The sequence below is a fragment of the Stegastes partitus genome, unplaced genomic scaffold (genome assembly GCF_000690725.1).
Source record: "Stegastes partitus isolate 25-593 unplaced genomic scaffold, Stegastes_partitus-1.0.2 Scaffold1271, whole genome shotgun sequence".
Taxonomy (NCBI): domain Eukaryota; kingdom Metazoa; phylum Chordata; class Actinopteri; family Pomacentridae; genus Stegastes; species Stegastes partitus.
Genome location: NW_007579002.1, coordinates 10,554 through 24,376, shown reverse-complemented (window position 1 = coordinate 24,376; position 13,823 = coordinate 10,554). Strand labels below are relative to the sequence as shown.

The 13,823-nt window shown below is 48.2% G+C and overlaps 1 protein-coding gene across 1 annotated transcript in view; it reads left to right on the top strand.

The window, feature by feature from the left end:
- Nucleotides 1–13,241, top strand: part of myo5b (myosin VB) — a 45,025-nt gene extending 31,784 nt beyond the window's left edge. Inside the window, 17 exon segments of the mRNA XM_008298015.1 lie at nucleotides 491–584; nucleotides 1,699–1,829; nucleotides 1,900–2,019; nucleotides 2,280–2,414; nucleotides 2,488–2,553; nucleotides 3,120–3,359; nucleotides 3,683–3,759; nucleotides 5,611–5,809; nucleotides 5,978–6,071; nucleotides 6,519–6,662; nucleotides 7,448–7,599; nucleotides 7,674–7,763; nucleotides 7,849–7,999; nucleotides 8,116–8,410; nucleotides 8,612–8,786; nucleotides 10,010–10,090; nucleotides 11,498–13,241. Of these exon segments, the coding sequence (XP_008296237.1) occupies nucleotides 491–584; nucleotides 1,699–1,829; nucleotides 1,900–2,019; nucleotides 2,280–2,414; nucleotides 2,488–2,553; nucleotides 3,120–3,359; nucleotides 3,683–3,759; nucleotides 5,611–5,809; nucleotides 5,978–6,071; nucleotides 6,519–6,662; nucleotides 7,448–7,599; nucleotides 7,674–7,763; nucleotides 7,849–7,999; nucleotides 8,116–8,410; nucleotides 8,612–8,786; nucleotides 10,010–10,090; nucleotides 11,498–11,650 (2,397 nt within the window). The 3' untranslated portion in view covers nucleotides 11,651–13,241.
- The last annotated feature ends 582 nt before the right edge of the window (nucleotides 13,242–13,823 follow it).

Here is a 13,823-nt window from a genome sequence, read left to right as displayed (position 1 = left end):
TTTAGAACGCGTCCACAGTAATTTAGAACATGTCCACAGTGATTTAGAACGTGTCCACAGGGGTTTAGAACGTGTCCACAGAGTGACTGTTTTCACTCGTTCATGTCAAATCAGCTTGAAAGTGAATAAAAACAGTCGTGTGTTGGCACCGTCCATCCAATCTGCTCAAACTTTGTTTCAGACTTAGAAGAAAACACTTTTCAACTGTGGACAATAAAAACTGTGAAGTTAAATAAATCAGGAAGTTGAGCTCCAGGAAGTAGCTGATGAACCTGTTTGAACTTTACTGAAGCTGAGCTGGATTCTAATGACCAAAGTCTCCAGATGGTCAGAAAGCTGATTTTCTGCTCTTCAGGACTGAGAACTGAACATGTTGAGAGATCATGTATGCTCTTGTCTCTGAGGAGGAGCCTTCAGACAGATGTTCAGGTCTTCAGACCTCAGCACAGTGAGTGTGTCCCTGAGGACTTGTGTTGTTGTTGTTGTGCAGCGGGTGGAGGAGCTGGAGAAAGAAAACTCTCTGCTGAAGAGTGAGAAGGAGGAGATGAACCGACGGATTCTTCAGCAGTCAAAGAGCAGCGAAGGTGAGATGCTGGTACCTGATGACCCACCTGGTTCGTGCTCAGAGTGGAACAACTGAAACAGCTCACAGCGTCACATGTAGTGGTCACGCAGGATCTGCCGGTCCAGTGGTCCGACATGACTCAGCAGTTGTCTGAAATAATTAAAAGTCGTCTAAACTGTCTCAAAATTACTCTGAGTTGGTCCAAAATGAACAAATTTGTTTAAAATTGCTCAAAATGTGGCAAAAACTAAATGAGCTAGAATTCATCAGAAATGACTCAGAATTAGGGGCGCCGCTACAGCTCACCTGGTGGAGCTGGCGTCCCATGTGCAGGGCTCCAGTCCCCATGTGGAGGTCGTGGGTTCGAGTCCCGCTCAGGGCCCTGTCCCACACGTCCTCCCCCCATCCTGTCTCTCTCTCTCTCACTGCTCTATCAAATAAAGGCACAAAGGCCACAACAATAACTTTAAAAAAAACAAAAACAGAAATGACTCAGAATTAGTCCAAACCGGGTCCGACTGCCTAAAAGCAGTGAGTGTTTTATGGGACTTCATGATGAGCTGCAGATGTGGTGAGGTCCAGAAGATCAGAGCTGTTGGTTCCTTGGTAAGTTAATTAAAGGTCACAAAATAGAGCAGTCCTAAAAACGCCTCGGTGGAACCAGAATGGCTCAGGAAGGGCTTCCACATTATCTTACTGAGTCTGCTCTGTCTGTCTGCTTGGTGGCCTGCTTTGGTCAGACAGAGAAACAGTCCCTGAACCGAACAGTGAGCTGGTCCAGATGGTTGGTGAGTTGCCGTCTGGTCCAGCAGGACGGAGGGTTTCAGGCCGGACAGCGCGCTACAAACAGCTCTGCTCCTGTCGCCTCACTGAGCTCAACCAGACGTCGTGACTTGATTGTATTTATTCTACTTGTTTCATTTCGTAGCTCTATTTATCATTGTGACCTTTAAATGACGTGTTTTGTTCTTGTCTTGGTTTTTATTTCCCTGACGTTTCTCTTCTTTTATTTTATCTCAGCTCTTTGTCAGCGCACGTGTTTGAGTTACAGGCTGCCAAACGCTGTCATTTGTTTTTTCTGCAAAGCAAACCCACCCACGGGGGTTAATAACGTCACCTTGGTTGGGTTTCAGAGGAGCCCAGCAGTGAGTCTCTGCAGCAAGAGCTGGATGCAGAACGTCAGCGGTACCAGAACCTGCTCAAAGAGTTCGGCAGACTGGAGCAGAGATACGACAACCTAAAGGAGGAGGTTTCTCTGTCCAAGGTGAGTCTGCTTCTGTAGCTCAGTCAGACCGGGTCACCAGAACCTGACCCAATCTGCTCCTGTTCTGCAGTTCCACCCGGGACACCGCAGGAACCCTTCCAACCAGAGCAGCCTGGAATCCGACTCCAACTACCCGTCCGTATCCACCTCCGAGGTTGGCGACACCGAGGACTCCATCCAGCTGGTGGAGGTGGGTCAGCCTGTCGGAACCAGAACTGGGACAGCAACAGACAGAACTGTGTTTTCACTGTCCCAGCAGCCCTTACTTGTGTAGTGTGTATGCATGGAGTGTGTAGACGGCAGGGTCCAGAGGGCAGGAGTCAGGGTGATGTGGGACGTTGGGTTGAGTCTCCTTTAGTGAAGACGTTCCAGAGCTCGGTAGCTCCCACCGTTCTTCTGAGGCAGCCTGTGAAGCTGCTCGTTGGTCCTGAACTCTGACGGTTTCTGCAGGATATGGGTGTGGAGAAGGCCGCCATGGACATCAGCCTGTTCATGAAGCTGCAGAAGAGAGTCCGGGAGCTGGAGCAGGAGAGGAAGAGGCTGCAGGGCGCCGCCGACAAGATGGAGGAGCTCGCCAAGCGCAAGGTGGCGTCTTCCGTCAGCGTTTGTTCCCCAGAGACACCGACACGGTTTGACCTCCATGTTTGTTCTGTTTCAGGGCTCCGAGTCCAAGAGTCCGACCTCAGAGCAGCAGGCTGCAGACCTGACGTACAGCAACCTGAAGGTACCGGGTCCGAGACCCACGGAGCGGTCCAACGACGTTCAGTCAACGCTTAGTCAACGTTTGAGTTTGGTCAATGTTCAAATTTAGTCATTGATCAACGTTTAATTGAATATCAACGTTAAGTCAATGTTTAATTAACGTTAAGTCAACGTTTAGTCACATCAAAGCAGAAACAGAGAGACAAAGTACAGAAGCTCAGAGACACAAACACAACCGGGTTCAGGCTGCTGACGAGCGGCGCCACCTGGTGGAGCAGAAACGCCTCTTTATCCTGAAACACAGCAGAGATGCACAGATGTGTCATAATATTGTTATTGTGGCTCCTTGTGAACTCGGTTCTGATCCAATAAAACCAGGATCTGACACCAAGATTAGTCCATTAATCCATCAGCGGTCAGTCATTCCGTTAGTCTCGTATCTGTCTGTTAACAGTATGATGAACATCAGTCAGTCCGAGTCTCTGTTGAATCCACTCAGTCTCATTCTGTGCTTTGAGCTCCGTCACTGTGAACGGTTCTGGTTTCTGTCCTCTGACACCAAACAGCTCAACCAGTGTTTCTCTGCAGAGACAAGAGCTGGAATCTGAGAACAAGAAGCTGAAGAACGACCTGAACGAGCTGAGGAAGACGGTGGCCGAGCGAGTGGCGGCGAACGGCCCGACCAATCAGCTGCAGGATGGCCACAACCTGCTGCTGAGTCAGCTGAAAGCAGCCAATGAGGAGCTGGATGCTCGCAAAGAGGAGGTTCTGATCCTGAAGACGCAGTTGGTGAGCGCCGCCGAGCAGCAGGAGAGAGCCGAGCTGACGGTGAGTTACTCTGTGGGGACGTGGACCAGGAGGCTGTGTGAGGCCCCTGAGACGTCCACAACACCGACTGGGTCTGAAGTTCATCAGACGATCCAGAAAGGTGTCCAGCATGACCCAAACGATCTCATACGACATGGAAAAACAACTCTGTGTAAAAAAATGAATGAAGATTTGTCCAGAATGAGTCAAAAACGTTTTGTGAATGACAGAAGTTTGTCTGAACACGAGTCAGGTGTGACTCAGACTCATCAGACAGAACAAAGTCACTGCCGCTCAGCAGAAACACCTTCATGTGTTCAGGAACTTGTTGCTTCTGTTTGCAGGAAACCGATAAAGCTCCTGCAGTGAACCTGAGCTCAGAGCCGCTGGACAAAGACGAAGCTCTCCGAGAGTCCAAGAGGTGAGAGGCTGGAGGAGGCAGAAACACATCCGGCTGATCGCTGCTTCAGGCTTCACTCGCTTCCTGTCCTGCTGCTTTTCTTGCTTTTCTGCTGAGTTTCTGCAGCTTTAATCAGACGTCGACCTCAAACTGAGCACCGACCAGAAAACCAGACGAATAACTTAGAAATCAGAAACAAATCAAATAAAATGAGGTTTTTCTTGTTCAGTTTAAAGATGCTGTTTGAAAAGCTGCAGTTGTTTCATTTCATAGACGAAGAGACTCAGAGTTTGATCTGATGTCTAATCATTGGTTTAAACTGGTCAAAAACAAGAAGAACCAGTAAAAATACTCCATGACTGCATGAGTGCAGCAGCAGGTCGGAGCTGCTGTGCTTCGTATTCACACACACGTCACTTATCACGATATTTAAAAAAACATTTAGAAAGTTTAACAATACGATCAAACTGAGATATTAGCAAAAAAATAAAACATTTGAAAATATAATAAAGGATGTTTTAAGACAAAATTGCAAAGAAACAACATCAGAAAATATTTTATTATATTTAAAACTGAAGTATTAAAACATCCAAAAATATCAACAATGATGACAAAACTGAAGATTAAAAACAGTATTATCATGATGATATTCTTCCTGTGTGTCGCAGTGATGCTGTCGGAGTACATGTACTTAGTTACTTTGGAGCAGTGCAGCAGCTGAAGGATTCCTGAAAACACACAGAAGCACATTTTACTGTCAGACTTTGAGTTCTTGTGTTTTCACTGCAGAACTCTGACTTGTGAACCAGGAAACAGGTTCAACAAATCCAGGCTTCTCTGTGTTAGTCTCAACTAAACCTGAACTCCAGTCAGAGACATCAGCAGGTGTTCATCAGCGTTCTCAGTGAACCAGGTCTTCTTCTTCAGACTCTCATTAAAGGAGGCGTTTAACGCGTCATGTGACTCTCCTGCAGTGAACGGACCAATCAGGTTCCTCCTGCTTTGGCCAGCAGCTTGTTCTAATGAGAACAACGAGGAACATCAAGAACTGTGACTTTAAAGAGCTGCTGCTGGAGATGATGCAGGACAGGAAGCTGCTGGAGACCTAGCTCCACAGCATCAGTTACCATGGAGACCTAGCTCCACAGCACCAGTTACCATGGATACCTAGCAGTTTAATAGCGAGCCACCTCCGCGATGCTGATAACTCTGACTTTAGGCTCAACATACCTGCTGACCCACTGGTCTGGCTTCCTGGTTCAGAACTCTGGTTTCCGTCAGTTTTTCTTTCCTTTGTGTTTCTCTGTTGTCTTTGTGTTTTCTCGTGACTAACCTTTGAGCTGCTCTGCTTCTTGTTTCTCTCTCTGCTGCGACCCTCAGAGAGGACCACGACTGGCTTCATCTGAATGAAGATGGAGAGCTGGCTCTGGCCCTGCAGGGTCTCAAACAAGTGGCCAGGTCTCTGTTTGTTCTGCTCAGTGTGATGTGATGCTGCTGCAGGATCTGCTGCTAAAAGCCTTTTCTCTTCATGAGCTCTGGAGTCTGTTGGTTGTGTGTTGACGAGGAGTTCCTCATGAACGTCCTCCTTCTACGGTTCAGACATAGAAAATGTAAAAACCGTTCCGATGACTGATTTGTCCAGAACAACATTAGTCTGACTAAAGTTAATCAGATTCTATCCACAAAGACTTGAACTTGAAATGTGTTTGTTCAAAATGTTCTGAGTATCTGCTCAGTCGGATGAGGACACACAGCGACACGTTGAAGGAGAACCTGAGGTCTCCCGGTTCACTCTCAGTGTACCCAACAGCAGCTTGTTCTGCTCTGACCGAGGTCTGCTTCTAACTGTGGTGATGTTCTGCTGCTCCTCAGGCTGCTGGAGGCTCAGCTGCAGACTCAAGCCAGGCAGCACAGAGACGAGCTGGAGGCTCTCCACACTCAGATCGAGCTGCTGAAGGACGACATCGAGAAGAAGCAGGAGATCCTGAACTACACCATGTCTCTGTCTCCGGAGGCTCAGGTGGAGTTCAGCGTCCAGCAGGAGATCACACGACTCACCAACGACAACCTGGTGAGGAGCAGGAGGAGCTCCGAGTCGGATCGAGGGCCACTCGGAGCCACAGACCGACTCTGACTGACTTGGACTGACTTAGTCTGACTCAGTTCAATTTAAACTGACTTGGGTTAGTGACTCGGAGCGCATGCCTCAGGTTTCATCAAGTTGTTCTGTGTCTCGCAGGACCTCAAGGAGCTCGTGGAGAAGCTGGAGAAGAATGAGAGGAAGCTGAAGAAGCAGCTCCGGATCTACATGAAGAAAGTCCAGGAGCTGGAAGGTAGCAGACGCACCTGGTCACACCTGGTCACACCTGGTCACACCTGGTCACACCTGGTCACACCTGGTCACACCTGATTCAGTTCAGTTCAGTTGTATTCATGTAGCACCGATTCATGACTCGTCGTCTCATAGCGCTTCACAGTGAGACCAGTTGTACACAAAGAGCAGAGATTGGTTTGCTATGAGCAGTCAGCAACGGTGGGGAGGGACCAAAAAACCTTTATCAGGGAGGAAAAAAACCTCTGACAGAACCATCAGAACCAGGCCAGGCTGTCTGCCTGGACCAGGCGGGGTGAGAGTGGGGACGGGGGAGGAGATGGAGAGCAGGCAAACAGTCCAGACAGAACATGAACGTTTGGAGGTCGGTTAGTGATAGAACTGAATGGAGAGGAGCCCAGTGCATCATGGGAGTCCCACCTGATCACACCTGGTGTGTTTGTTACAGCTGCTCAGGCTGCAGCTCAAAGCAGCAGGTCCAAACCTGAGCTGAGCCGGCAGGTGACCGTTCAGAGGAAAGAGAAGGACTTTGAGGGGATGTTGGAGTACAACAAGGAGGACGAGGCTCTGCTGCTGAAGACCCTGATCACAGGTAAACACTGCATCTCCACAAACTAGACATATTTTACAACTTACATCTTCACAGCCTCTACGAGAGCTTGAACTCTCTTTAACCAGGTTTAAATGTCGTGTTTTCTTTTTTAAAAATCCCCAAAATGGCTCCATTCATCAGCCAGAAACTGTCCAAACAGAAGAAAAATCGTCACATTTACAACTTTCAGCTGGTCCTTGAACGTATCACGTGTTACATGTGGTTCTGTTGAAAAAATCAACCAGATCTGAGCCTAAAACTGTGATTTCATCAAATCACTGGATTCTACTGGAGCTGATGTTGGTCCTCGTCCTGCAGATGTTGATCAGGTGTAGAAAGATGTTCCTCCATCAGCTGTAGAAAGATGTTCCACCATCAGATGTAGAAAGATGTTCCACCATCAGATGAATGTATCTCCACCAACTGGCTCCTCTGTTCTCTGGTTCTGATCCGTGCTGCATCTATTCATTGATCCAGTAGGTTGGATTCTCCTTCAGTCTCTCTGAGGAAACTCTGGCTGCAGTTAAAACTCTGTGAATGTTTCACGGCTGAGTCACTGGTGGCTTCCTGGCTGCACAGGGGAGGTTAAACCTTGTAAATGATTCATGTAGGATGAACTGGTTTTGGTATGAAAAACGCTCTTAACCTCAGGTAGATGTTTCGTTTGTGTTTTACTGAACATCAGAGCTGAGCAGAGAAGAAACTGTCTGAATGTTTGTTGCTGATGAATGTTGTGGTTTTGGGGATTTTCGGAGGCTACCAAGTTTGTGGTCGGTTGTTTCCAGACATCAGGCCCAGCTCGGTGTCGGCTACAGTCCCCTGTCTGCCCGCCTACATCCTCTTCATGTGCATCCGCCACGCCGACTACATCAACGACGACCAGAAGGTGGAGTCTCTGCTCACCTCCACCATCAACGCCATCAAGAAGGTGCTCAAGGTGAGTCCTGCTCCTCACAAACACCTGTCTGATCTCGCCTGTTGATGTTCTCACCGGTTCTCCTTCGTCTGCAGAAGAACAACGATGACTTCGAGATGACGTCCTTCTGGTTGGCGAACACCAGCCGCCTGCTTCACTGCCTGAAGCAGTACAGCGGCGATGAGGTGAGGTCTGAGCGCGCTCAGTTTGTCGCCGCTGCGCCGTCGTGTCTCTGAGCTTCAGTCATGTATTTGTGCTGTTTGTCTTCAGGCCTTCATGACTCAGAACACAAGCAAACAGAACGAACACTGTCTGAAGAACTTCGACCTGGCCGAGTACCGGCAGGTGCTGAGCGACTTGTCGATCCAGATCTACCAGCAGCTCATCCGGGTGGCCGAGGGCATCATCCAGCCCATGATCGGTGAGAACGTTTGGTCTCGGCTGTAACTCACTGTGTTGTCGCTGCTGGAGCAGAACATTTAGTTTGTCACAGTTCCATCTGCAGCAGTTTCATCTCTACCTTCTGGTTCTGCTCAGTGTCGGCCATGTTGGAGAGCGAGAGCATCCCCAGCCTGGCGGGCGTGAAGCCAATGGGCTACCGGAACCGCTCGTCCAGCATGGACACGGACGCCGACGGGCCGAGCAGCTACACACTGCAGGCGCTGATCCGGCAGCTGGGTCAGTTCCACGCCACCATGAGGGACCACGGCCTCGACCCGGAGATCACTGGGCAGGTGGTCCGGCAGCTGTTCCACTGCATCAACGCCGTCACACTCAACAACCTGCTGCTGCGCAAAGACGTCTGCTCCTGGAGCACCGGCATGCAGCTCAGGTATGATGTTACAGTGATGTCATAATGATGTCACAATGATGTCACAATGATGTCACAATGATGTCACAGCGATTTCACAGCGATGTCCCAGCAATGTTTTCAGAGCCTTGATGTTCAGACTCCAAGGTGGATGTCAGCTGAGGCACAGAGACCTGAACCACGTGGACCTCCAGCAGGTTCTGATGCTGTCTGTGTGTTCAGGTACAACACCAGTCAGATGGAGGAGTGGCTCCGAGGAAACAACCTGTTTCAGAGTAAAGCTGCAGCCACGCTAGAGCCCATCATCCAGGCCGCTCAGCTGCTGCAGGTCAAGAAGAAGACGTCCCAGGACGCCGAGGCCATCTGCTCGCTGTGCACTGCCCTGACCATGCAGCAGGTGATTCGCTCAATCAATTTGCACATTTTGTACAGTTGTTTTATTTATTTTATTTTATTCATCTATTTTATTTGTAATTTTTTAAATAGTACTTTCTGCTGCTGTACCACAGTAATTTCCCAGACTGGGATAAATAAAGTCTTTTTCTATTCTATTCAATACGCTGATCAGGACTCTGATCTACTGATCAACAGTCTGATCAATAGTCTGATCAATAGTTTTTACTCCCATGTTTGGAGTGTTCATGTGTTTTTCCTCACGTTCTTTTTTAAACATTTTTATTATAATTGTCAGAAACTTGATTCATATTTTTTACATTTTATTTGCATTCTTGCAGATTTGTGCCACTTTCATTTTATTGCATTTATTTGAAACTTTATTCATATTTATGGACATTTTTCTCTGAACCAGAAATCTCCTTTTCAGCAGCTTTTGTTTTATTGTTCCTGTGTTTGAAGCCCGATTGATACGGTCGACTCCTGAAGCCTGTCGACTCCTGAAGCCTGTCGACTCCTGAAGCCTGTCGACTCCTGAAGCCTGTCGACTCCTGAAGCCTGTCGACTCCTGAAGCCTGTCGACTCCTGAAGCCTGTCGACTCTTAAAGCCTGTCGACTCTTAAAGACTGTCGACTCTTAAAGACTGTCGACTCTTAAAGACTGTCGACTCCCGAAGCCTGTCGACTCCCGAAGCCTGTCGACTTCCGAAGCCTGTCGACTCCCGAAGCCTGTCGACTCCCGAAGCCTGTCGACTCCTGAAGCCTGTCGACTCCCAAAGACTGTCGACTCCTGAAGCCTGTCGACTCCCGAAGCCTGTCGACTCCTAAAGACTGTCGACTCCTGAAGCCTGTCGACTCCCAAAGACTGTCGACTCTTGAAGCCTGTCGACTCCCGAAGCCTGTCGACTTCCGAAGCCTGTCGACTCCCAAAGACTGTCGACTCCTGTAAAAACCTTCGACTCTGACGCGTCATAAAGTAGAAAGAGGTTCACGTTCCTGTTCTGAAGGTGAACACAGATCCGGGCATGTCCGGATAAACGGACTGTATTTAATATTTAAAGTTCAATGAATGTTTCAAGGCTGCAGATCCTCCTTTAGCTGCATCACCTGACCCTGACCCGTCACACAAGGAACGTTCACTGTGCCAGAACCAGAAACAGTCCAGTGTTATCAATAAGGCTGATCAGATCTGAGCTGGTGCTGATCTGTTGTGCTGTTTGTCCTGCAGATCGTGAAGATCCTGAACCTGTACACGCCTCTGAACGAGTTCGAGGAGCGAGTCACCGTGTCCTTCATCAGGAACATCCAGGTGACGTTTATCAATCAATCAATCAATCAATTAGCAATTTATTGTCATTGCACATGTCACAAGTACAGAGCAACGAGAAGAACAGTTTACATCCCATCCAAGAAACATATAAAGACAGTAATAACAGGGGGAGACAGGAGGGGATATGTCGGACCGTGTTCTGGTTTCATCATGTCAATAAAACACTGGAACAGAATCAGGATCAGGATCAGCAGCTCTGAACATGACGATGAACTCTAGCAGTTCTGTGGAACCAGAACCAGAAGTCAGAGATGTGTTCTGTCAGCAGGACTCAGTCAGAAAATCATTTGCAAAAGTCTTAAAAACACTCCGAGTCTTTCTAACCCACAGAAACCCATTTCTCTGCTGTCTGGGTGTTTGAGTCGTGACATGCAGATCAGATGCCATCATTCTTTAAAAAAAAAGAAAAGAACTCCAACGTGTCTCAGAATCCGTCCTTAACTTAGAACGTGTCCACAGTCATGTAAAATGAACCAAACTGAAGTAAGAGCTGTCCAGAAACTTGTCTAAAATGAGTCTGTGAAGATCCTCAGTCCTCCAGGTCACAGTTGTTCTGGTATATTAATGCTATCAGCTGGACCTGCTTGAGCTCCTTGAAGACGTTCCACCTTCATCCAAGAGGCTTCATCAGCTCTGACTGACTGGTTGGGAGTTCCACATCCTGATATCCTGAAGAGGACGTTAACACCTGAGTTTGGGTTTTAATTGGGGGTTTGTTGCTCCTCCCCCTCGTTATGTGGGTCGTTAGTGCTCCCCCGACACAGTGGGTTTGTTAGGGTCTGTTGTGGATATCAGTATGTGGAACTCCCAACCAGTCAGTCAGAGCTGATGAAGCCTCTTGGATGAAGGTGGAACGTCTTCAAGGAGCTCAAGCAGGTCCAGCTGCTCCCATTAATCTGCGAGAAGAACTAGAAGGTTTTCCATTCATTCTTAATCCAGTTCTAAGTCCTGCAGGTACCGTGGCGGCTCCACATACTACCAGTGTTTAACTGTTTTAAAATGCTAACTACTTTCCATCCTCGTCTGCTCTTTGTGGAAACACGCCGGCAGCAGAAACACCTCTGGCTGACTGGAGGGGCTGCTGCTGAAAGCCACGGCTCCCTCTCTGGAAGCTTCAGGTTTCCGGCTGAATCTTGTCGTTGGTAGCGATTCATTTTTGGGCAGTTTTAAGTGTGAAACATAGAATGAAGTGATGTTGATGAGTTATCTTGATTTTAGGTTCAGACCATCATTCACGGTTGGTCCAAGCAGACGTTATCTGAAAGAAATCTACCTTCTGAATCTCCGTTGGGTTAAAATGAGTTTCCCTGAGGTCACAGGTGGTGCAGGTGAACTGGCAGGTGGTCCTGTTGCCGTGGTTACAGCCTCCTGTTTGTTTGTGTCCAGAGCCGGCTCCAGGAGAGGAACGACCCTCCTCAGCTGCTGGTGGACACCAAGCACACCTTCCCGGTCCTCTTCCCGTACACGCCGTCCGCCCTCAGCCTGGAGACGCTGCACTTCCCGGCATCGCTCGGCCTCGACTTCCTCGTCAGGGTCTGACGTCTGCTCCGCTTCTGCTCGTTGGTTCTGTCTTCTCGTCTTCCGGACTTCCTGTCGAACACATGCAGCTCCCGGTGGAGCTCCGAGCAGAACCAGCAGAGGAGCTCGTCCGGTTCTGCTGCTGCTGCTTCAGTCGATCTGAGTACAAACGGTGCCGATGGAGGTGATGAAGCTCAGGGAGAGCACAGAAAGCTCAGGAAGGCACATCTGCTCGAGAAAAACAAGGTTTACAGATGTTCTACTCAGATTGAAACTTCAGCTTGTTCACCAGTTCCTGCTGAAGCTCGTGTTGGCTTCAGACTTCCGTTGATCAGGATCATAGTAAACCTCACAGCTGCCTGGAACAGTCCAGGAACCAGCTGCTCAGTCTGTTTAGATGAACCATAGAGCGAACTCTCTGCTTTCAGCTCCTCCACTGAGTGTTTCTTTCCTCTGTCAGTAAACTGAACATGGGAGGAAACGCTGATCCACGTTTTTACCGTCTTCTGACACCTTAGAGACAAACAGCTGACGATCCAGAAAATAGTCCAAAGGGAATGTTTTTCTGTGCGGGTCTGCTCGACCTGCTGCAGACGGCGCCGTTCAGACCACAGCAGCTGTGAGTCGGTGCTGATAGTTCATTACAGGCTCAGACTGGACTCTGATGATCAGCACCGACTCCAGACTCGTATGTTTCCGTCACAGAAGCAAAACGTTTGCAGCGAAGACATCAGTTAGCTTCTAGTGTTTCCATTGGTGTCGGCTTGGTTTTGCAGAATGAAGAGTTTCTGGTACCAGCAGGTTTCTGGCAGACAGCTGAAGTTCATCTTCAGCAAAGTGTTGTCATGTGGACCTCTGGGTCCCTCTGTGGACGCTCATGGCCAGTTCAGTGAAGGAGCTCCACAGAGCCAACTTCCACATGACGACATGGCGGTGCAGAAATCAGATACACGTCTGTAAACCTTGTTTTTGTCAGCAGATCATGAAGCAGTGGCTCCAACATGAAGATGTTTAGATGACTAAATGAAGCTGTGGCAGGTTTTATGTTCCTGAGTTATTAGACCACAGTTAGAAAAACACTGATCCAATGAACGCTGCTCCTTCTCCCTCCTTGTTCCCCACCAGCTCAGACTCTGTGATTCTGTTTTACTGTTTCTGTCAAATCCTTTTCTTCTGATAACTGAAACGCTGAATATGCAAACCTTGATCAGATGTGTGTCTGTATGCAGCCAATGAGGGATGTGCCATGACATGATGATGATTCATAATCATGTTGTCTGTTGTTCAAAGTGCATTCGTGCAGGAAAGACGTCTCTGTATGAAGTTTAGCTGATGCTCAGATTGCTCTGTAGGAAGCTTCATGTCTGATGTCTGATGGTTCGCTCATGGTGCCGGAACACCTAAATGTCACCTGTGTGAAGCACGAAGAGCTCGCTGTGTCTCAGAGGATGTATTCTGAAATTTAAGTCTCGTTTTGTTCAGTAATTAACCGTTTGATGCTCTAATGTGTCCTCACCTTGTCTTTGTCATCGTGGAGGTAAAATGATTGGTTTCAGGCAAACTGATAAATAACTGCTGAAGATTAAAAAATATAGAAGTTCTTTGCTCTAAAGACGTAGCTTCGTCATTTGTAAACCTTTCATATCTCTGCTGACTGACTCAGTCCTCCTCAGCACGGAGGAGACCAGAGTCCACTAAGTTCTGCTCATGTGTTCTAAATCTTCTTCATGTCTCAAACACGGCAAGTGAAGAAACCATGCGACAGACTTCCGGTCGTGCGACGATGAAGACGGCAGCCTAAAGTTTCAGCTCCTGACTGAACTGCCATAAACCCCCTTAAATCCAGGAGATTTACAACCAACGTGGTTTTCTGTAAATAACTGTGTCAGGGGGAGAAGAAAGGGGTCGTGGTATGGGTTAGAGTGAACATCAGCAGAGGATCCAGACGAGCTCCGTGGATTTAACCGGCTGGCCGAAACGGACAACGAGGACTGTTAACCTGTTGTTTGTCCTTGTCTATTTACTTCCACCTTTAACCCAAATTATGAACACGGTTTGATCACTGCTAGCATATAGAGAACATTTACTTATTTGACCTGGCCTGTTTTAACTTAAGAACAAGGGAGTCAGTCTACAGAGTCTGAATGACAGCCACCCACACTAACACCCTGTGGGGGTCCTGCCACCCTGAGGG